At 37.0% G+C, this 24934-nt stretch overlaps 1 protein-coding gene across 17 annotated transcripts; it reads left to right on the top strand.

Moving 5' to 3' along the window:
* The first annotated feature begins 145 nt into the window (after positions 1–145).
* LOC100254588 (long chain acyl-CoA synthetase 7, peroxisomal) lies at positions 146–24934 on the top strand. 17 transcript variants are annotated; one of them, XM_019225102.2, is made up of 25 exons: positions 146–585; positions 1399–1459; positions 1544–1621; positions 1826–1897; positions 2003–2084; positions 2297–2402; positions 2487–2563; positions 8283–8327; positions 8442–8528; positions 9570–9659; positions 9786–9865; positions 9989–10082; positions 17849–17937; positions 18029–18117; positions 18218–18283; positions 21201–21330; positions 21523–21641; positions 22156–22279; positions 22395–22481; positions 22887–22990; positions 23069–23154; positions 23689–23775; positions 23864–23950; positions 24066–24209; positions 24619–24934. In XM_019225102.2, the coding sequence occupies exons 1-22, from the start codon at positions 471–473 to the stop codon at positions 23773–23775; spliced, it is 1968 nt and encodes a 655-aa protein (XP_019080647.1). In that variant the 5' UTR covers positions 146–470; the 3' UTR covers positions 23864–23950; positions 24066–24209; positions 24619–24934. The 17 variants fall into 17 exon arrangements, with proteins under 17 accessions (XP_019080647.1, XP_059598817.1, XP_019080646.1 ...); XM_059742834.1 differs by having other exon boundaries at positions 24066–24241; XM_019225101.2 differs by having other exon boundaries at positions 24066–24241; positions 24614–24934.

Below are 24934 nucleotides of genomic sequence, written 5' to 3'. Positions count from 1 at the left end.
ATAATTTATGAGGATAAATATATTAATGATTATTGGGGATAAATTTTAAATTAATTTTATCAAATAATTAATTAATAAATTTTAAGATAATCATAAAGTTTGGTTAAAGTTTTAATTCCAATTATTATTCCCTCCTCTTCAAACAGTCCTCGTACATTCCACGTGGATTTTGGTACCAGTGCGCATCGTCCATCCCGCTCATTCTAGGCCACTTCCAGCTCACCACCACCGGCGGACGTTAGAAAGGGTCACACGACTCACACCCACCGCACCACACCACACCACACCAAACGTGTCCTCTCTATTTCTCTTTCTAGTTTCTCTCTTTAGGTTCTCTCTCAATCCACCGATCATACCTGTTCCAGTTCCTTAACCAAAACACTTTCCCGGGAAACAATCACTGGCTCGTGAATCTGGGATTGGAATTGGAGATCGGTGACGGAGAGTCTCCTTTTTCCTGAAATAGTTCGATGGAGTCGACTGCTCAGCGTCGCCTGAAAGCAATTCAAGGACATCTTGTTCCGATCACGCACGTTCTCGACTCGCATGTTCAAACCAGCACTACCGCCTCCGAGTTTTTTCATAGTACTTTTTCTTTGTCTGTATTGTTATTTGTTAATATATAATTCTCACCCACCCCCTGCACACGATTTTATGAGCCTTAATTTGTCGTATGCGCTAGTCAGATGTGAAATTGATTCAGTGGTCGTCAACTATGTTGATTTGACTTCTTTAATATATGATTGAAAGGAATTTTGAAAATTATTTAAAATTCTTACAAAAATGCTAGATTCCCGGAAAATATTTTTTCTGCGACTGTCTGATATATATATATATATTCTTATATATTTTTTCCCTGTTACTGTTGAAGTGGTTTGAAGAATTAGTCCACGGAAAGAGAAACATTCTTCTTTGCTAAATACAAAATTGAACTGAATCGGGATCCATAAATTCACATTTCTTTATTACAGAATTGTAATAGAGCTTTAATTTAAAGCACTGTAAAGATGGTTTAGTCGCCATGGTACACGTTAGATGATAAGTTTTACACTTGCATATGAGCTTAGCTTGAGGGTTGGCTGAGCTCAAGTAGTTAAAGGGCTGTGAGAACTTGCCATTTTTTGAGTTTTTTTTGTCAAATGAGTCTGGTAAGCATATTGGTCTTAAATCTCTTACCCCGTCACTGGGACCTCCAGGAACCATAGGTTGGTACCTTGTGCTAACTACATATATCAAGTTAACACATAGAAACAGAAGATTGCCTTGATTGACTACTGAATTTGACTTTGATATAGGAGTTAATGATAGATTACTCACAGTGAGTAATCTATCATTATAGAGATTAACTGTGTGAAACATTTTTCATATGTTGAAATACTGGAACTAAATATTGGGCAGGTCAGGGATACAGTGTCGTGCTTCCAGAAAAATTAAACACAGGAAAATGGAATGTGTACAGGTAGGGCACATTCAGTTTTTCTTCAGTTAGCTATAGCTAGCTAATCCTTTCCTGGATAACTTGTTGGATTTTATTTCATGTCAGATCTGTGCGCTCTCCTTTGAAGCTTATAAGTAGATTACCTGAGCATCCCGAAATTGGCACATTACATGATAACTTTATGTGAGAATCTCTGTCATTACTCCAGTCACTGGGTTAATTTATCTCTCTGCTCTGTTACAGTGATTCACCTTATTTCATTTTACTGTAATCGGAGGATGCCTGGTGTGGTCTCTACTTATTGAAACTTATGGGCTTGGAGGATTTGTCTATTGACTTGTTTAGTATAAAAAGAGATAACTTGTTGCTTACAACTTACAATAACAGGCATGCTATTGAAGCTTTCAAAGATTACAACTACTTGGGTACTAGAGTGAGGGGAGATGGAACAGTTGGAGAGTAAGCTAGCTATCACTTATGAACTTTGTATTTCAAGTTGATTCAGTGGCAGATAGTTCTCCACTGAAGTTGCTTGAATTGGTTACTTTTCTTCTACACTTGAAGGTACAAATGGATGACATATGGAGAAGCAGGCACTGTCCGGTTGGCAATAGGTTCTGGTCTTCGTCATCATGGGTTATTAGAAGTGAGTTGGTTTTACATAACCAAGTTATTTTTAAGGACCTTCCTCACATCAAATATGTGCTAAAATTCTGAGATAAGCTCTCAGTCACATTTTTTTTGGCCTTGATATATAGCCTTGTTATGGACATCTTCAGCTGGGTATTATAAAATGAAAAGTTGTCAGCCCATTTTATATATATTTTAATGTGATTGCCTTGGTTTCTTGTGGAACAGGGGGCTTGCATTGGACTTTATTTTATTAACAGACCCGAGTGGCTGATTGTTGACCATGCCTGCTCAGCTTATTCATATATCTCAGTTCCTTTATATGACACCCTTGGTATATATTGGTTCATTCAAATGGATCTTTCCCTCTCTGGTTTAGCCTGTTGAACATAAAACAGTATTTTGTTGTGAACTCCAGGTCCTGATGCTGTTAAATATATTGTGAATCATGCTGATGTACAAGCTATTTTCTGTTTGCCACACACATTGAACACTGTGAGTTTGATCTTTAGCTCCCTTAGTGCCCTTTTACATTTAGAAAATCATGCCTTGCTAGTTAGGAGAAATTTTTTGGAAGTATTGTGTGTGTGTGTGTGTGTGTGTTCATGCCTTGCTAGTTAGGAGAAATTTTTTGGAAGTATTTTGTGTGTATCTAGAACTCTAACAAACCACAGAACTTGGATAGAACTCTAATCACCTTATCTCATATGGTCTTTGAACAATCCACCAATCGCCATTTACCTTGAGTTTCCTTAAGAAAAACCATCAAAATTGAGCTTGAGGCTACCTGTAGTGACAACAAATCTCTGTTTAGTCTGACATGATCAAGCTGATGGACATGCCATAAAACTCTTTGGTAACAGATGCCCAGGAGAAAAAATCTTGACATTTCTTTCAAGCTAAATCACCCAAAGAATGGTTGATACAACCCTTTGCCACAAAACTCACCTTATATTTCCTCTGAAATCCCAAGAAGTAATAATCAACAAATTAGCAAAGTGTTTGGGGAATCCCAAAAAACACTAACCAAAAGGAACAACCTTTGCCACAATTCCAAGGCTATAGGATAGCAAAGGAAAGCAAGGTAAGCAGCCTCCCCACTCTCTATGATCAATAAGCAGGACTGATTGCTTCACAAGGCTTGTAATTTATAACAATTCATTAGTATTAACCTTCTTTTTATCCATGAAACATGTAGAGGCTAACCTATGGAAGAATTTTAGATTTCCAAACAAATTTGGCTTGATTATTGGATTGTCTCTTTTAGAGTAGGAGTGTATAAACCTCAGTAGGAGGTAGAGATGAGGGTAAAGTAGGAAAAAAGGTCAATTGTCCCATAATAAATCCTCCCAATGAATGCTAGAAGGAGCTCCAGGACCTCCCTTAATGCAACATATTTAAAGAGGAGTGAGTTAACAAGTCTTTTCAAAGCATCTTCCATTGTTCTCCACTTTTCCTAAAAAATTCTAGCATTCCTCCCAAGTCAGATAACCCATAACAAAGGATAGATCTTCTCCACTAGGCTATCCTCTTAGGGCTTTTCCTCAATCTAAGGAAGAAGGTAAACATCATATCTGATATACCTCTTGGGACAATTGTATCAATTCAAGATAATAATGCCCTCTTAAATTCAATGCAAGGGGTGAAGGCATGTTTGGCTGAATTCCTCATACAAAGAATACAACAATCAAGGCTATTGGCTTTATGGGGCCTTTTGTACTAAAGTAAATCCCCTCTCATATAAAGGAAAGGATATTCTACAAGAAGAAAAAAAACATGAAGGAAAACAAACAACCAGCCTCCAAAAAGGCCTAACTAAAAAAAAAGGGGATAAACAGAAAATACATTAGAGAGAATAAAATTCACAACAGACTCCTCTGACAAATTAACCTTCTAATTAATCAAACAATTTGCTTTCTGATTAGCCAACCTTATTTTCCAAGTGAAGGAGCACCCTAGACATTTGAAAGGGTTGACAGTCGTCTATGGTTGAGATCATATCTTGGAGGTCCTTTCTTCCCTAAAGGCATTGAAGAAGAGAAAAGTCATTGATTCTTCCTTTACCAAAAGGTGACTAGCTCTTAACAAGGAAGCCTCAATCATATCTTCCATTAAGTTAGAATCTTCATTCAATCACTAAAACAAACAACTAAATTTGGATAGGACTACTCATTTTTCCCCTGTATAGTCTTTGAGCAATCAACCAATTGCCATCTGCCTTGAGTTTTCTTGAACAACCATCAAAGTGCAGTTTCAGGCTGACAAAAAACCTCTCCATTGTCCAACATGATCAAACTAATGGAAATGATCTAAACCTTTTTAGTGATGGACACCTAAGAGTAAAAATCTTGACATTTCTCTCAATCTAAATCTCCCAAACAGTGGCTAATATAACTTTCCACCACAACATTGTCCTTTTATGTTTCCCTTGATATCATGTAAAGTAATAGGCAACACATTTGTAATATATCTCGGGGGATCCCAAAAACCACTAATCAAAAGGACTGACTTCTACCACAATCAAAGGCTATAGGATAGAAAAGGAAAGCAAGGTGAGAAGTCACCCCAATCTCTATGATAAAGAAAAAATGGTTATGACTGATAGCTTCGTAGCAATTCATTGGTATTCACCTTCTTGCCAACCCTTAAACATGTGAAGGCTCTAATTTATGAAAGAATTTTAGACTTTCCAATAAAACTTGTGACTCGAGAGAAGACTCTTGGATTGTTACTTTTAAAGTATAGGAGTAACCTACAAAGGAGGTAGACATGAGGTTAAAGCAAGTAAAAGGGTTGTTCTCACACGATAGAGCCTCCTAAAACTAGATTTTCAATCCATTACCAAAAATGGATGTAACATTTTTTTTATTTTGATTAAAGGAAACTTTGTCTATGGCTATTATTTTATGCCATTTGTTAGAAACTCAAAAACTTTTCAATGAAGATTGGATTCCAAGTCTTAATGTCAAATCTTTTCTTTTACAAATAAATAAAACAAAAAAGAAAAAAGAAAAAAGAAAAAGAAAAGAAGTGTAATAAAGAGATTAAAAATATGTAAAGAATGATGAGAGATCCTTCCAACAAAAAGAACACAAAACAAAACAAGAAAAAGCTAAGAACTTGATTTGCAATCTATTGAAAGAATGCTAAAAGGAATTCTAAGAACTCCCTTAATAATACACATGTAAAGATTTGTGTAGTGACAAGATTTTTTCAAGCATCTTCCCTTGATCTCCACTTGTTATTAAAAATCCAAGTGTCCTCTATATAACTTAAAAAGTAAGAATAGACCTTCTCCACAAGGCTACCCTCCTAATGCCTTTCCTAAATTTAAGGGAGAGGATAACCTATTAGGATTCTAGCTATACCAATCTAAGGTGATTCCTTAGAAAAGGGGGGTTGGGGGTGAATATGGTGATGACCTCTTTTTTCAAATTATGAGAAATTAACTATGATGAATGTAAGAGACAAATAAGTAACAATATAATAAAAACAGTAAAGAACAATTGCATATAAATAAAGAAAGTAAGGAATAAAGAAAATTCAAACTCAAAATTTATAGTGGTTCAACCTAATCTCAGCCTACATCCACTCTCCTCTAACTTCAATCCTAGTTTGATTTCCACTTATTGAGGCTTCCAAACCAACCCTTCAAGCTTTATACTTGGATTAATTGACTTCAATGGGCACTTACAATATTCCTCAAGAGATATTTCACTCTTGAACTCTGTAAGTGATGCTTCATATTTAGATTTTTCTCTCCAATGATATCCCACACTTAAACTCACCTTACAAGAAATGAATTTCTAAATACAAATTCCTAGTTTACAAAGTTTTGCTCCAAAAATACAAGGAAATTAGGATTAAGAGGTGCACTAAGAATGAAATGTAAGTTTAAGCTTAATGCACTCAAAATATTTTCCTAAGGCTCAAAAGATGATTGAATAATAGTTAGGAACTTTTTTCTCTTTTATAAATGAAACATAAAGCCTTTATATGGAAGTTAAAATGTCAAACTAACTATTAGAAATAAGCCTCTTTGAATCGGATGTCCATGTGGTCATTTATAATAACCTTTGGAGTATTTAATGAGGTGCAAAGAGCTGTTGAAGGCCAAAAGACAGATATGGACATCCATGTAGTTGTCCACATTGCTAAGTGGTCATCCAAGTGGGCATCCACATGGCTTCTAGTAGCCAAAAATCACTTTTGAGGGTAAATGGTTGTCTGGGTGGGCATCCACTTTGCTTCCAATAGCCATTTTGTCCCAAAACAGAGTAAGTGGACAATTGCCTAGACATCCACATGACAATTGGATGACCGCATGGACATCCACATGACAACTGGATGACCGTTTGGTCATTCGCATGTGCTTTAACCCAATATTTTTGAAAGTTCATGTATGTTTTAGGGTTAACACCTTTTTTAACTAACTCATGTGAATGTAGACGACCTTCTAACAAAGTCTTTAACTAATATTTTGAGAAATTTTCAAGTTTAAAGCACTTCGGTCAAGATAATAATGTTTTTAAAAAACCTGTAAAGATTTTCATGAAAAGCTTGGGTTCAAGGTAGTCTCCTACGTTAGGTAGGTCTTTTTATCCTCAAAATAACTTTCATCCAAATTATAAAAGTATAAAAGCAATCATAAACTTATGGATGAATTTTTAGGTGCTTAATAAAAATATGCAATTCTAACTTAGTGCATCCATCATCTTATATAAAATATCTTAACAATAAACTTGATAAACCTTTTCTTGAAATCCTTTTGATTTTCTCTTTTGCTCCATATTTCTTCTTCTTTGATGACTCTAAGGAGATCTCCTTGCTTATAATATGACCATTAGATACAAACTTTATTTTGTTGTTATCAAAATCGATATTAACCAAACCTTGGTGTAACATATCTATCTTACTTGATACCTATTGCAACAACCTAGATAACATCAATCCAAGAGAATGACTTCCTCTATAAATTTGATGCAAAGGAGCACAAAAGGTGATTAGCAAATCCCCACAATAGAGAATACAACAATCAATGCTATTGGCATTATAGGTTCTTTTGTGCTTAAGTAAATCATTACTATTGACCTTATTACAAACCATGTAACTTATAGGGAAGTTTTTGAGTTCCTATTGGAGGGAAAAGATAATTCAAGGGCCACTTGCTTGTCTACACATTGTAAGAGAGACCACCCTCCCTATGTTATGAGGATTAAAATTTACCCTATGAATGTGCTTTTGTCTAAGTTGATCTAAAGGTCTGATACTACGCTAAAGTTTGATAATAAGCATAAAATGGTGGACACACTCTTCTTTTATGCTAGAGATGAGGATAGTAGCATCTAAGAACTTCAATTGTGATACTCTCAGTCTGGTATCATTGGGGAATTGCAAATGTGAGACTCTCACTTTATCTTTGTCACCCTCAACTAGACCATAAACCACAACTCTACCAATTAATCTACCAAGAGCATTGACCATGACAACAAATAAGGAAGGAAACAAACGTTCTCCATAATGAATACCTTCCAACCCAATTGTCCAACTTTTAGCATTGTCCTTAACAAGAATTGCAAAGTCATTTGGGGATAGATCCACTTTTGCCACCTAATATCTCATAGAGGATATGGTCTAGGCACCTCAACCATATTATCGTGCCTTCAAAATCCACCTTAAAGGCAACTCCAATTGTGCCAGATCTCCATCTATCATTCACAATCTCATCTGCTATGAACACCTCATCATGGATTTGTCTACCTTTAAGAAAAAAAACAATCCCTTTGAAAATGAAATGGTATCATGGAGCACCGCTTCAAGACACTTTGGGAGAACCTTCTTAAAGATCTTGTAGAGATTAGTCACCAAAATAATAGCTATGAGCACCTCTGATAAAAAAAAAAAAAAAAATGCGGTATGAGCACCTCAACCACATTGTCATGTCTTTTCTTCCTATTCTAATTAGATGCAATGGAGAAGATATCATTATTTGGATAGCTGGTAATATCTAGTTTTGGACCATATGATATTAATATTGTTTCTAACTCAAAGTGACTATAAAATGTACTTACTGGTCTTTATTTACATGCATTGCTATTTGAAATTATGAATATGCATTTTACATAATACTTGCTTCATGCATACATAACTCAGGTGTATACTTGATTCACATCTATATCTAATTTATGGCTTGTGTTTCTTCTGGAAAATGTAGCTATTGAGCTTCTTATCTGAGATTCCATCTGTACGTCTTGTAGTGGTAAGTAATCTTAGAACCTCATCATGAAATGCTTGACCAATATATAAATATGCTGAATGCTAATTTCCCAGTTATCTTTCTCTTTTATTTGCATCTTGTTCCTACGTGGTTCAGGTTGTGGGAGGGATTGATGAACATGTGCCCTCCCTTCCATCAAATTCTCAGGTTAAGCTTATTTCATTTGCAAAACTTCTTAGTCAGGTACTTCCAAAATTTCCTCCCCTTGATATTTTTTTTGCTGATAGATTTTGGATGTTGCCCTGAACCGATGTCTTGAGTGTGTAGAATAACATAAAATTAAGAAAGGTGTAGTTTAGAATTTAACTTCTACAAATACTTTAACTTATGCCTAGCTCTTGATTTCTTGTTCATTCAAGGAAGTGTAACCTCATAGCATGCATAATATAAGGATGCAGGTAGAATAGGAGGACATCTGCTCTTGAGACATGGGATGAAGAGGAGATTTTAATTAGATTTGCTCTCTTCTAAAGTTTGGTTATGGAAAGAAAGGACAATATCTGATTAGACATAGGGATATGACGACTCCTAATCAAATTAGAAAAGACCAAAAAATAAACAACTAAACTCAACTATAATAATAAATAAATAAAAAGTTCAACTAAACATATGAAATGCCAAAATTACTAAACTATTTTTGCTGAATGCTTTTCCATTTTCTTTTGAAGTCTTCAAAGGTTGCCTTCCACATTGTTCACAACCATAAACTTCTCTTGAAGCTTAAATCAAATGCCCAACAAAGATGAGTGAAAGAGAGTAAAAGGAAAAAACCTCTGATCATTAATCCCTCCATGGATTTGCATCCTGATGTCTTCTCAGCTAGAAGGTCATGCAAGCTTCTATTACCGTTGAATAGCATAATTATGGTGTTACTAATATTTAACCTTTTAAATGTTTTACTGGCAATGTAAATCAAGATTTTTGGGATATAAAAATTGAAGACAACCAAGTAGCACTATTTCATGCGTAATATTTCTTATTTGTGACATTGCTATCAATATCAAGTACCTATTCCTATTTTCCTGCATGTTTCCTATATCCACTTGAATATTTTTAGAATGTTTTTTTAGAAGAAATGTCTTGCCTATTTCTTTAGATTCTACTATTATTCCCCACCTAAACTAATATTGCACATAATTGATACAAAATGCTGCTTTAGATTTTGAATGTCAATTTATATTGAGAAGCTAAATGTTTCATTGTGGTATGAATGGTTTCTTTTAGGGCCACAGTGATCTTCAGCCATTTTGTCCTCCCAAGCCTGAAGACATTGCAACCATATGCTACACGAGTGGTACTACAGGGACGCCAAAGGTAGTGCATTTGTGGTTTCTGAACTTAATTTCTCAGGTCTTGAAGCTAAAGCCTCCTCCTTCTAATGATTTGGGTGCCTACATTTCTTACTAGTCTCTCTCTTCTTTCTTTTCTTTTTTGGGAAAGGGAGTTATACTGACACATGGAAACTTAATTGCAACTATTGCTGGTGCTAGCCTTACCCTTAAATTCTGCCCCTCGGACATGTGAGTTCTATCATTCAAATTGTTGTACGATATCAGGAATAATTGTTTCAATAGAGTTTGACCTAACGGGAGTAGATATTTCTTTTTAACTATCTTTGTTGATACCCGTGCTATTTTTGACAGTTACATATCATATCTTCCTTTGGCACATATCTATGAACGAGCAAATCAAGTTTTGCTGGCATACTATGGTGGTGCTGTTGGCTTCTACCAAGGGGTATCTTTTATATATATATATATATATATATATATATATATATATATATATATATATATATATATATATATATATATTTATTTTCTGCACAGGAAGCAAGAATGTTGTATAAAGGGGAAAAGATGTGTTGGAATTGTCTTGAAGTTCTAATTTGATTCAATTTCTAATTTAATGAAAATTCTTTTTCATAGAGAATAGTTTATGAATATGTCATTTATGATATTTCCTTATGAAAATAGATGTCTTTATTAAATAAAGAAAGATGAGAGGAATATATTTATAAATATTCTAGGTCATAAAGGAATCGGGGATGAAGCGTGGTCTGTGAAGCCGACCAAGCGGGGAGGTCAGGGGTGATGCGGATGCACGCACCAGGGCGGAAGTGGAAGAGATGGTGTGTGCGGGGGTCGAGGAGCAGTGTCGGTCAGTGGATGGGACTGGACGGCAGGCGTAGGGAGTGGGCTTCGACGTGACGGGCCCCTAAGCTCAAGTGGGTCTGCTAACCCGGCCTTTCTCGGATGTTGGGCTGTCGTCGTCAGGCCTGGTTTCAAAATGGGCTACTGGGTTGTCATTCCCCTCAGTGGGTAAAGCCTTAAAGGGGGCTGAGTTTGGGCAGTCGCGTCCCATGGGCACGGGGTGGGCCGCAACTTCTGGGCCGGCCGTTTCTTATAGGGAAAGGCTTGGCCCATCTCAGGCCCAGCCTTTTGAAAGTGGGCTTCTTTTAAAAGCCTGTCCCCTAAATATCTCTGGCTATAGCAAGGGATGCAATTTGGAGTTGGAGTTCGCCAGATTCCGTGAGAAATAAGTTGGGAGGAGGCAGCAGCCGGACTTACACCGCACAATGGCAAATAGTGTGCTAGAGGAAGAAGCTGCAAGGTATGGGTTAGTTATAAATTCAAAGGGTATAAGGGCACTAGGGTCTTCCTCTTCTAATTTCTTTTATTTTGGTTGGACTCCGAAGAGGGAGTATTACGACTATTCAGGGGCGCTAAGGGAGGGCATTTAGGAAGGAAGTGGGTTACGAAAACCAATTGCAGATGAGCACGCTGAGAAAGGGGATGGCTGTTGGGACTTGGTAGAGGTCAACAACGCCGACCCTTTGGAAAGGAATTCGGGGTGGACTATAGGCCAGACTGAATCCCAAGAAGGAAGGAAGGAAAAACAGCTTAATTAGGAGGAAAATAGTCTGGTTAAGTTCAGTCATTTTTTAGGCTTATCAACTGAAGGGTTGGAGAAGGAAATTTTGAACTTCTTGGGCAAAATCAGGAAAATGAGGGAGAAGATACACAGTAAAGGTCTGCTGGAGAATTCAAGATTTGAAAGGGAGCTTAAGAGGCTGGAGTGTTCAATTAATTATGAGGGGGATGTTAAGAAAAAAGGTCCTATTCAGGGCAGAGGGAACCAGATCGCAGTTGCCCAATGAACCTAAAAATATTGAGTTGGAATGTGAGGGGAGTGAATGATAGTTCCAAAATGAAATTAATTAAGTCCGTTGTAAGAAAACAAAAGGTGGATTTGTTTTGTATTCAAGAGACAAAGATGCAAGTAATGTCTAAAAGGGTGGTGAGAAGCTTAGGCCCGGGGAGATTTCTAGACTGGAGGGCCTTGAATGCTATGGGATCGGCAGGGGGTGTCTTGATATGCTGGGATAAAAGATCGCTAGAGATTTTGGATTGGGAAGAGGGCCAATTCTCCATCTCCTGCAGATTCAAGAATATGGGAGATGGTGTGGTCTGGGTGTTTACGGGGGTCTATGGCCCTTTCTCCAGAGAAGAAAGGGAGTGTCTGTGGGAGGAGAATGGAGCAATCAGAGAATTGTGGGAGGAACGTTGGTGCTTAGGGGACAATTTTAATACGATCCTTTACCAATCTAAAAGGAGTAGAAATGGGAGAATCACCTCAGTTATGAGGAGATTTGCCCAAATCATAAATGATTTAGGGCTAGTTGATATCCCATTACAAGGAGGATCTTTTACCTGGAGTGGGGGGCTCAATAATCAGTCATGGGCTAGGTTGGATAGATCCCTTGTGACCCCCAGTTGGTTTAACTAGTACAGTAGGGTCTCTCAAAGAAGACTACCTCACCCTACCTCAGATCACTTTCTTGTTCTTCTTGAGGGGGGTGGGCTAAGAAAATGTCCTTCCCCATTCAGATTTGAAAATATGTGGCTCAAAGTTGAGAGGTTCAAAGACCTAATTGGGGGTTGGTGGCAAGGGATTGTGGTTAGAGGCAGTCCTAGCTACAGATTGGCTGTTAAGTTGAAGGAGTTGAAACAAAATCTAAAAATTTGGAACAGAGAGGTGCTCAGAAGTTTGGAGAGAAATAAAGTTGAAGCTCTCCAACAAGTGGAGCTTTGGGATTTAGTGGAAGGGGAGAGAAGCTTAACAGAGGAGGAATTAAGCCGCAAAAAGAAAGCAAAGGAGGGTTATGCTAAGTGGGTGTCGCTAGAAGAAACCCATTGGAGGTAGTTATCAAGGGAATTATGGCTAAGGGAAGGGGATAGAAACACGGGGTATTTTCACCGTATGGCTAATGACCATAGAAGAGTTAATTTCCTGAATAAAATAAAGATAAATGGGGTGAGGCTTTCAAAGGAACAAGAAGTGAGGGAAGGGATTGCAAACGCCTATCAGCAGTTGCTCTCTGATAGTTTTGGTTGGAAGGCAGATATAGGGGGTCTGCTGCTAAAGCAGATCAGTTAGTCAGAAGCAGAAGTCCTGGAGCTCCCGTTTTCTGAGCTTGAGATTCATGCAGCCTTAATGAGGATGAATGGGGACAAAGCCCTAGGTCTGGACAGGTTCACGGTGGTTTTTTGGCAAAACTGCCGGGAGACTGTTAAGAAGGAAGTTTTGGATATGTTCAAGGAGTTCCATGAGCAGAACTCCTTCATTAAGAGCCTAAATAATACGTTTCTGGTTTTTTTACCGAAGAAAGGAGGGGCGGAGGACCCAGGCGACTATAGGCCCATCAGCTTGTTAGGGGGATTGTACAAATTGTTGGCTAAGGTGCTGGCCAACAGGCTTAAAAAAGTGATAGGAAAGGTGGTGTCACCCAATCAAAATGCATTTATTAAGGGGAGACAGATTCTTGACGCCTCCTTAATCGCAAATGAGGTAATAGATTCATGGCAAAAAATGGGAGAGAAAGACCTAATTTGTAAATTGGACATAGAGAAGGCGTACAACAGCATCAATTGGCAATTTTTTGTTGAAGGTTATGCAAAAAATGGGATTTGGGCCAAAGTGGTTGGGATGGATGTGGAGTTGCATATCTATTGCCAAATTCTCAGTGTTGGTGAACGGTGTGCCAATTGGATTTTTCTCAAGTTCGAAAGGGTTGCATCAAGGGGACCCTCTATCCCCCTACTTGTTCGTCATGGGAATGGAAGTGCTAAGTGTGCTTATCACGAGAGCTGTTGAAGGGGGTTTTATCTCTGCGTGTAGCATTTGGCGAGGTAGAGGGTAGGCTGTCAATATATCTCATTTACTTTTTGTGGATGATATAGTAGTTTTTTGTGAGGCAAGGAAAGAGTATTTAACGCATTTGAGTTGGATACTTTTTTGCTTTGAAGCGGCTTCAGGGTTAAAGATTAATTTGGACAAAAGTGAGGTTATTCCAGTAGGGGAGGTGGAAGAGGTGAACAAGATGGCTGTTGAAATAGGGTGTAGGGTGGGACAGCTGTCTGTCGTCTACTTGGGGCTAACTTTAGGGACGCCTAATAAAGCCACTTCCGTGTGGGATGAGGTGAAGGAGAAGGTGAGAAGAAGACTTGCCCTTTAGAAACGCCAATATATTTCCAAAAGTGGGAGAATCACTCTTATAAAGAGCACGTTGGCCAGCATACCCTTGTATCAAATGTCTTTGTTCTGTATGCCAAAATCAGTGGCAAGGAGGCTTGAAAAGTTACAAAGAGACTTTTTGTGGGGAGGGGCCAATGGGGAAAAAAAAGCACACTTAGTCAAGTGGGAGGTGGTGTGTGCGGATAAAGAAAAGGGAGGGCTGGGATTAAGGAAGCTTGCTTGTTTGAACAAAGCCTTGCTAGGCAAATGGATTTGGAGGTTTGCTCGTGTTAAGGAGGATCTTTGGAAGAAGGTGCTTGAGGCAAAGTATGGGCAAGAGGAATTTGGATGGAGGACAAGGAAGGCAAATGGGGTGTTTGGAGTAGGGGTTTGGAAGGAGATTTTGAAGAAATCTGATTGGTGTTGGGAAAATATGGTGTTCAAGGTGGGAAAAGGCAATAAAATCATATTTTGGACAGATCCTTGGTGTGGGAATAATGTGTTATCCCAAAGTTTCCCAAATCTCTTTGCCATGGCTGCCCAAAGGAATGCCACGGTGGAGGAAATGTGGGATCAGAATTTTGGCCAAGGCGGGTGGAATTTAAGGTTTTTAAGGGCCTTAATGACTGGGAGTTGGATACGGTGGGCAACTTGCTGGTTGTGTTGAGGGAGCATAGAGTTACGTTGGAGGAAGATTCGGTGATTTGGAAGGAAGGAAGAGACGGGCTGTTTAGAGTCAAGAGAGGGTACAGTTGGCAAGCCATATTGTCGCCGAGTTCCCGAATAGCAATATATGGGTGGATAGAGTTCCAACCAAAATTGCATTTTTTGCATGAGAAGCCGCTTGGAGGAAGGTTCTCACTCTTGATAGGCTTCAAAGAAGAGGGTGGCAGTTCCCTAACTACTGTTTTTTGTGTGGTTGTGAAGAGGAAACGATAAATCATATTTTAATTCATTGTACAGTTGTCAGAGTTTTGTGGGATATCATTCTTGGGTTGTTTGGTGTTCAGTGAGCCTTTCCAGAATCTGTAAAGGAGGTTTTATTTAGCTGGAAGGGCTCTTTTGTGGGAAAAAAGAGGAAAAAACTGTGGAAGTCCATCCTGCTGTACATTTTTTGGACAATTTGGAAGGAAAGGAATAGATTAGCTTTTTAGGGGAGGGTGTTAGCAGTTCAGAAGTTAAAAACTTCGTTTGTGTGTAATGTTTGGGGTTGGGCTAAATTGTACATTGGTGTGGAGTCGATCTCCCTTATAGGCTTCTTGGAGTGGTTAACCTCCACTTAGGGGTTGGGGTGTTTTGTTCTTTTTTGGTTGGGAGGCCTTAGTCGCCTCATATACTCCCTGTATGTTTTGCGGCTATTTTGCCTCTTGATAATATATTCTGTGCTTACTTATAAAAAAAAAATAAAGGAAAAAGTTATAAGATGAAAATGTGCATGTAAAGACCATAGGAATGTGAAGAATAGATAGGAGACACCTTGTAAAGCAAGAAGACAAATGATGTTTTGGGACTCAAGTTCAAGGTGTAGATAGTAGGAATAAGAAAATATGTGTGTGTTTTGAAATTGAGTTTTGTATTTTTTTTTTCTTTCCTATTTAACATTCTCTATAGTAGAGTGGATTTTATCTCTCATCTATTGATGTAATCATAGTTAGCCAAACCACATTAAAGCCATGTGTTTGTAATGTGTGTGGATTATTTTATCTTTATGTTGTTGCACTAATATGAGGCATTAAAGCTTCCACTAACACAATTAGAGCTATGGTGAAGATTTCTAGAATAGCTAAGGGGAAGATCTAAGACTTGGGATTTAGCTTTGCTAATTTGAACATAAAGATGGTACAATAATATCCAAAATTCACAATAGAATGAAAAATAAAGTCGGAATTTGTTGTTTTCTTATTGGCACGTGATAAATGGAGCATATACTCATTGAATTTAGAGTAAGTGTAGCCTTTTATATTCTTATTTGATTATACAAGGTGGAAACAATGAATGTCTGAAGTGTTTGGATCCATGGATATCTAGTAAAAGGCAAACAAGGAGTGTTTATGGCACATAAGGGATTTGTGACATGGACTAAGAATTCAGAAGATTAAGTTCCATGGACCTACAACTGGAGATGAAGTAATCTTGTTTGTTATTTCTTTTCTCAAAAGTTAAGTTTGTAATTCATGTGGTTCAAACAAGTTTCTAAATGGAGTGCATTGATTAATTACTCAATGACAACATATTGAATGAGTCAAAGTATGCTGCTCACTTTACATTGAGCATTTTGCATATCAATGTAATTAAGGCTTTGGGCTTTCGAAATAGGATCAAAGAAGTGCTTCAAATCATTGTGAAGAATTTCTGAATTCCTTTATTGATTTTTTAGGTACACACCATACACATATATATACACAAATGACTGAATAAGAAAATATCAATCTAGCTTGATTCTCTTCTAAAATTAGGAAACTGAATCATCCTAAATGATCTCTCCTTTTTTATTCCTAAAATACTTTCCTAAATTAAAACCCTAACTTTGAATGCCAAATTTCAACACATTGCTATTTGACCTAGACCTGTTCTAAAAAGGTAAAGGCATTTCAAATTTTTATTGACATGGAACGAGTCAAGGGAAAAGACATGTATAGAAGAGACAAATGTAGCCATGTATTATGAAAAGATGGAAATTTTCTCAAATTCCTATTCTGTTGAGAATTCCTTTTAGTGGAGGATATTGTATAGAATATTTCTTATTTTGATATTTCCTTATGGAAATAAGTGTGTTTATTGGATAAAGAAAACAAATATCTTTATAAACATTTTAAATCATTGAGGGAAAAAGTTATGAGATGGAAACTTGTATATAAAGATTCTATACTAGTAGGTAAATATGTAAAGAAGTGATAAAAGATACCCAATGGAGTGGGAAAACATGAGATGTTTTGGGGCTTAAATTTAGAGTATAGATGCTAGGAGTAGAAAACATTAAATTGTTTTGTGACTAAGGGTTTGTATCTATCCTCCCTTTCCTCTATAAAGTTCTTTATGACAAAGTGGATTTATTATCTTTCATCTATAGATATAGGAATGGTTAGCCAAACCATTCTAAGACCTTGTGCCTCTATTTGTGGATAGTTTTGTTTTTATGTCATTGCATCAATTTGTTAAAGCTTTTGTTGACACAAGGAATAAAAAAAGAGAAGGGACAATTATTACAAAGAAGGATAAGCTGTTTTTTCAAGCCAGACAAGGAAAAGGACAAAAAATAAAACAACTTCCTAAGTGAAAATAAGACGCCCTAAAACCTACAGAATCACCAATAGATGATGATATACTTTAGGGGGAGGAGTCCCCTGCAAGTTCCTTTGAGGTGGCTCTTTTCTTAGCCTAGCAATCCACTGCATTTTTATACCTAGGCTATGAATCAAAGAAGCACCCTGGACCTCTTGAAGGTTTGTAATCTTGCAAATCCAAGAATCAAAATTCTAAGGTCCTTTCCTATCCTAAGACACCCAAGATAGAATGATAGATGAATCCCACTCTACCTGAAGGTATCTAACACCCAAGAAGGACACTTTGATTAAAATTTAAACCTACCAGTGAAGCAAGGATATCCATATCAATGACCAAACCAAAACTAGCTGGATTGGAGAAAGCTTTGACATACTGTCCCAATGATCTCTAAATGAGATACAAATCCTCATCTGCCTTAGGTTACCTAGAGAGCAGCCTTCAAACTTGAGGGGGTGTCCATATGGTTGTGAACTGGACATTGCTTGTGATCTGACATAATCATAGAACACCAAGGAATTCTTTAGTAATTCACACCCAAAGAGTTGTGAGGTGGCAGACTGTAAATCTAAAAATTGATCCTAAGTAAACACAACTGGTAATCACATAGTTAAATACATATTTAATTGCTTCACTAGAGTTTAAAATGTTTTGGTTTAGTCTTTGTGCAAACTTTATGTATGATCAGTTGCTTTTGTGTGCAGGACAATTTAAAATTAATGGATGATTTAGCTGCTTTGAGACCAACAATATTTTGTAGTGTTCCTCGATTATACAACAGGATATATTCTGGGTGAGATCATGGCTGATTACTGCTTAAATTATTTACTTGGTTGCATTTTGCATGGTCATTCATCTGTATCTAATTCTGTTGAATGTCATAGGATCATGAATGCTGTACAAACTTCTGGGGTTCTAAGGAAGACGCTATTTAATGCTGCCTATAATTCCAAAAAGCAAGTCATAATAAGTGGTATGTGCATTGATATCTGAAGCCATTTCATATTATAGCATAAAGCTGCTTATTTTCTCCTTTGTCTTTTATTTTATTTTATCATTTTTTTGGTGAAAAGGTGACAATGGGCTAAAAAGAAAGAGGGAGCCCTCCTTCATAACTATAAAATCTCAACATGATGAAGGCAAGATTCAAATCTCAGTGATGTAGGATAAGAGGACTTCTCTGTTGATCTTAACTTCATTTCTTTCCACACAGTAATAGGCTCTTGATCTAAATGGTTGATGTCATGTAAGACTGATTGTCAATAATGCTTAGCAGACCGTACCAATTTCATCTTAGCAGAACCAACATGTTGAGTGTTGGTCATGCCGTGCAATCAAAATTGTCTTCAAGATTGCTGACAAACTAAGAAACACATCAGGATCTAACCTACCATCAAACTCTAGCGCCTCTACCTTGACCTCCTTGGTGATATCACCTACCTAATTGTGGATATAATCTAGATTGGTCATAATGGTATTGTGGAGGTAAAGTCAAAATTGTTGACAATGGTATCTAACTTGAGGTTCCCAGTGCCTAAGGGTATTCCTAGGACCTTAATTGACAAATTATGACCAAGACTCTCTCCCATCTTCATTAATAGGTATTGGGGCACCAAAAGCTTCATCCTCATAAACATCATCATATCATCCTCGTCTAGGGCTCTAAACTAGATTTTTGTTTGTGGGTGGCTTTTCTTGTGGTTAGCAAACCTGCTTGGGAATCCCTAAATCTTCTTTGATTTGGGGATTGATTAGAGTTTTGTCTCATTGTAGACTCATTTATTGTTTTCTCCTCATAACGCTTTCCAGGATCTTTTAACAAATGACTTAGGCCACAACAAGTTTGGTCAAAATATCTTCATCTCTTCTATATTGACTTGTAAGGTTGTCACAATAGTTGTGAGATTTTGAACATCCCCCTGAATGGTCAAATGGGATTGTTCTAATTCAGTGACCTTCATGTTTGCTGAAAACAAAGGTGAGGAAAAAAATGAGAACAAAGAAAAATAAAGTAATATTGAAATATATGTGAATTAAATTAATAATAAATTATGTCTAGACTGGATGCACACAATTGGAATTAAACTCAAATAGAGGACTATGCAATGACTCTCAAAAGGACACAAGATACAAAATAGGTATGAAATAACTAAGGGTAAATATTTTTTTTTTTTCTTTTAAGTAAGGTAATAGGTAAAAAGAAGTAAGAAAATAAAGGTAAGAATCCTAACACGTTATTTGTTAGACCAAAGAACTAAACTAAAAGCACAAGTTTCTAAGTAGTAGGAAAATTACCCCATGAGACTTAATGGAGTAATTGAACCCTTAGATTGGTGCGAAGATTCAAACAGCTAAAACATATCCAAAATCAACCTTGGTTATAGGTTATTTAATACTTGTAGTTTAGTTGTGAAAATTCCCTGGTGCAAAACATGTACAAACTAGACCTGAGCAATTGTTTATTGCCTATGGTTTAATGCCAAGAATTCCAAATTGTTGCAGTATAGTTGTGAGTATAACCATCACAAAAGGCATCCAAAATCAACCTTGCCTTGATACCAATTGATGTAAGACAGTAGAGAAGAATTTTGAGCAGAGAAATAGAAGTAGAAGAGAGAAATTCCAAATAATTATGAATATTATAAATCAAAAGTTTAAAATGTTTAAGATCACTGAGCCTATATATAGAGAGACAATCTTAACTCTAGGAGGAAACTAATTTTAACAATAACATAAGAAATTCTGACAACAATAAAATGTTATCAATAAATATTATTAACCCTAAAGTAGATAACAAAATAAAACATTATGACTTCTTATATTTACACTTACATAAATGCATAAGTGAACATCTTTATCTTCATCACCCAGGTTTCTGGTACGATCCCCTAGACTTTATATCAACAGCCTAGTTGTGTCCTCTTTTTTGCTATGATCATAATATCCAAAAACACTGTAGGGTATATAATTTAAGTGAAGGATATTGTAACCCCTGGACTCTTCCAATCCCTCCGAGGATTGCACCATTAGTGTTGATTTGTTATGTTTTTCATCAAGAAATTCCTCCAAGAACTCATATTTAGGTCCCCAGTGTAGTGTTCTCAAGTGGCAAAACCAAGGTCAAGTAACCTGGCACCTACAAAGTCTTGGATGGGAAATCCGGATAATTCCCTCTAGAAGAGGTAAGGATTCTTAATTTCAGTAGTGGGCAGTGGCAGTAGGTATGACCTACTATGTGCAGTTTCTTTCTCCCAGACAGCTGTGATGAATTTAGGGTTCAAACAGAGTGCATTGGGAAATAAAGTTTTAAATAGCTCTAGAACATGGGTGGAAAGTATTGGGTTTATTTCTTAATTTGTTGCTGTAATTGCAAACTAAATTCACAAATAGAGAGATGTATATAATATTTTTGTTTGGGATATTTGGGTCTTATGGTCTCTATATTGGTGGCTTACAAAGTGTCGATGATATTAAATTTATTAGAGGGAATATTTATGGTGCTTGTCCCAATTTTTTGAGATCAACAATATGATCCCTGTCCAGAATTGTCAATTTATCAAAATAAATCTCTTTGATTGGAGTATGAGGTCTTAAATTTTGAAATATCACAATTTAAAGATTGAAAGGGGAATGCTCATAATAGGAGGGGAGTGGCAGCTTTAAGGCAAAAGGCATTATATCTTCATTGGATGGGACTTTTGGCTGAATTCAACACAAACTGGATTCGGAAAATTCATACCATCAATTGAATTTTAAGAAAGGAATGCTTCAAGCTAATTTGGATACATGGTGCCTTATGCTTACGATTTGTATTTTTCCCCTTTCTACTCTCCTTGAAATATTCTGGAGGCCAGAGATATTCTTGTTAATCTCTGTTAGTTGCTATATGTAAAGTCTGAGCAAATCTTCCAACCAATGTGCTGATATCTATACAAATAATCAGAATGTCCACACCATATATAGATATACCATGTGATAAGCATTTCTAAGCTGTCATGCATGTGTAGCATGTGGTATTGCTGCTTTTGCTACTAATATGTTACACCACTGTCTTAGGCCGAAACCCATCACCCATGTGGGACAGATTGGTATTCAGCAAAATAAAGGGAATGCTTGGAGGAAGAGTCCATTTTATGGGTTCAGGTGCTTCACCTTTGTCTCCTGATGTCATGGACTTTCTGAGAGTGTAAGTTGATTATTCTTCTGAGGATAATGCATTATTGCATGGTTGCTTGTTTAAAAGTTGTGATAAATCCATTATTCCACAGTTACCTGTTTAAAAGTTATTGTTATTGTTTCTTGTTTTCTAGAAGGAAAAACAAAATATCAGTAGTGACTAATTATGTTTTATTGTTCCATAATGAATGTACCCATACAGATGCTTTGGTTGCCAAGTAATTGAAGGCTATGGAATGACCGAGACCTCTTGTCTCATAAGCTGTATGGATAAGGGTGACAACTTATCTGGTCATGTTGGATCTCCTAATCCTGCTTGTGGTGAGCTGTCAACCTATGTCTTAAGAATATAAAAAAAGGAACAAAATATAGTGCATAGTCCATGAGAAACAACATGATGTTCCTTGAGGGGCATATGGATACTGCATATATGCATATGAAATGGTCCATTTTCTATTTTTCATGGCATCTATGTTAATTTGTTATTCAAGTGGAATAATCACCATTATTCTAACAAGAACAATGGGATTATGATTTCATAGAAACCTAAATAAACTTACTGTTAAATGAGGTTGACGAAAAAGCAGACTGTGGTTGGAGAAAAAGCAAAGAGACTCAATTGCAAACCAACGGATTCAATAGGTTTACTTCAAATGCTATAGGGGAAAAAATGTAAAGATTGCAATTTCAAACAGCATCCAAACCCCCACTTTAAATTGGGATGTAATTTGAATCTAATTGCCGGATGTCTTTAAGAAAATGGTATTCACAACTAATGAACTAATTCACTGAGTTGTGTGGATTCTGGTTGCTCCCTGCCCTTTTCCTCTTTCAGAAATAAAGCTTGTGGATGTTCCTGAAATGAATTACACCTCTGAGGATCAGCCCTATCCTCGCGGTGAAATATGTGTCAGGGGTCCCGTTCTCTTCCAAGGCTACTACAAAGATGAAGTCCAGACGTACTCAACTTTCTTATATTTCTATTTCTTGTATTGCTTATCAAATACACATATTTCTTGCAATTGTCACTCATGTGTAAATAATGGATCTACCTGACTCCAGTTACTTTGACAGGAAGGAAGTAATTGATGGAGATGGTTGGCTGCATACAGGAGACATTGGGTTATGGTTGCCTGGAGGTCGCCTTAAGATTATTGATAGGTGAGATTTTACAATCTATCACATTTAAAGGACTTGATACCAATACTGCTTGTTTTAGATGAGAAATTTAACTACATAGTTTCTAGTTCTTACCTATCTAAATTATGTTTTCCCTCAGAGCAACTTCAACATGAAAGACTCAGAGTTTTCTAAACCTATTTCTGGGTATGGTTTGGTTTGTGAAACATAAAACACTGATCAAATTAATGACACTGATATTTTTTTTGAGTTGGTAATAGTGTGTAAAGTATCATATTAATGTATTACTGTTGAAGTATTATTGTGGTGCAATCAAATAACCACACAATTGCTTACAAAAGAAACTTTGTGAAGAGCAGGAACATGCCAACTTTAAGTTATGAAATTTTAGTCTCTTAGCGAAAATTGATGGCCAACTTATGACAGGAAAAAGAACATCTTCAAGCTGGCACAGGGTGAATATATAGCACCAGAGAAAATTGAGAATGTATATGCCAAGTGCAAATTTGTTTCCCAATGTTTTATCTATGGTAAGGCAGATGGAGTTTACTTGCAGATTGGGCCCTCCCCAGCTAAGTTCTCTTTGCTGACTGCTTAATTGATTTTAGGTGATAGCTTGAACTCCTGTTTAGTAGCCATAGTCTCAGTTGACCCAGATGTGTTGAAAGATTGGGCCACATCTGAAGCCATCAAGGTGATTTCTTTCTTATACTACACCCTTTTGAAAATGCTTGCACTTTGAGATTGATCTCTTGCTCCAGGAATTCTTCTTGATATTGTTTGAGCCTTGATGTTGCACCAAAGTTGTAGGTGGCTGCTTTCTCTATTAACAAAATGATGCACTGAAATGTGGTTGTCATTTTATTGCTTACTGGGGTCTCCTCTGTACCACACATATTTCTCTCACTTGGATTTTCCTGCATTTTCAAATACCCTTGTTCTTGTCGGCCCAAAACCTGTAGTTGGTTTGTGGCAATATTGAAAGGAATTTTCATTGTTTAAAGCACCCATCAACTGACAACTCATTCTTATGGGGGAAGAAACATTGGATTACAAATCCTACAATGTCCAAGGTGTTTCATTCTCTGTATTATGTGTCATGGAGAAACTGAATGCAGTTTTGTCTGTGTGAGATGACAGACAATAAATTTTTTTTACTTCTTTGTGTCCTTGTGTTTGGGAAAGATTTTCTAATGTTTTGTGATTGTTTTGAAATGCATTTCTGCAGTATGAAAATCTAGGCCATCTATGCAATGATCCAAGAGCAAGGGCAGCTGTTCTCACAGAAATGGATGCAATAGGAAGGGAAGCTTAGGTAATATGTTGAAATGTTTCCACTCTCTAGCCCTTCTACTCAGTCAGGATATTTAATTTGCCCTAGCCCTTCTACCATTGCCATGCAGTTGAGAGGTTTTGAATTTGCAAAATCTGTAACTTTGGTGGTTGAACCATTCACCATGGAGAATGACCTCCTGACCCCAACATTCAAGGCAAGCTTCATCATTCTTCAAATGGTTTTTTCCTTTCTTCCATTTTCTTGGCAGTGAAATAGAGTATCAGGTGAAAATAAAAAGTGTTTTGAGCTTTGCCTACATATTTTTCCAGATCAAGAGGCCCCAGGCAAAGGCTTACTTCTCTGCTGCAATATCAAACATGTATGCAGAAATTTCTACATCCGACACAAATCCACAGAAAATGTTATGATGATCTTGATTCAGGAAGGGGGAAAGAAAGCCGAGCACATGCAAGGTAACCTCTAATGGTGATTCCACTTCCTTACGGTAAGGCTCCATTTGTTTGATCAGAAGAGCAACTTTTAATAGCTTTTGACATTGTAGAATGTCGATCTTCATCCAACTTTCCATTGAATAGTTAGAAGGCTGAAAATATCAGATTGAAACTGGTTACCCTTTTTATGCCAAATCCTTCACCAAAGAGATTTCATTAATAAAAAGTACGGAAACTGAGTTGGGTCTTACCGAAATGAAATGAAAAGAACACCTGAGACATAATTAGAATCACACATGCTTTCAATTTTTCAGCACAAGGATCAAATACAACAATCTCTACCAAATTTGTTTTCTAAGCCTAAAACTTCGTAATGACTCGTACTCTTCTTTATGTGGAGCATTAACTCAACAGTTCTGACCCAGTGCAGGGATTTCTAGGTAGGCAAGAACTGAAGGGGGCCGACTCTAGCTACCCAGAAGAACCCATTTCAATAAGACCAGCTCCACAAACAGAAGATGAAGTTGAATCTGTCTCTCTCCTCCACCATCCAACATATTTGACAAGTCTGTAAAAAGAATTCCTACTAGTGGAGAATGGAAAAGCTAGAAGAAGGATTTCTCCAGTTTCCAAAACAAATAATTATGAATATTGGAATAATTTTAACCTACCCCCCATGGTTTCTCATACAATTTTCATATCACATAATTCCTGCAATGGAGTGTTCTGCAGAGACTTGATTGCCA

Source organism: Vitis vinifera, chromosome 14 (assembly GCF_030704535.1).
Source record: "Vitis vinifera cultivar Pinot Noir 40024 chromosome 14, ASM3070453v1".
Classification (NCBI taxonomy): Eukaryota; Viridiplantae; Streptophyta; class Magnoliopsida; order Vitales; family Vitaceae; genus Vitis; species Vitis vinifera.
Note: the sequence above shows the minus strand (reverse complement) of the source record. Positions and strands in the feature narration are given on the sequence as shown.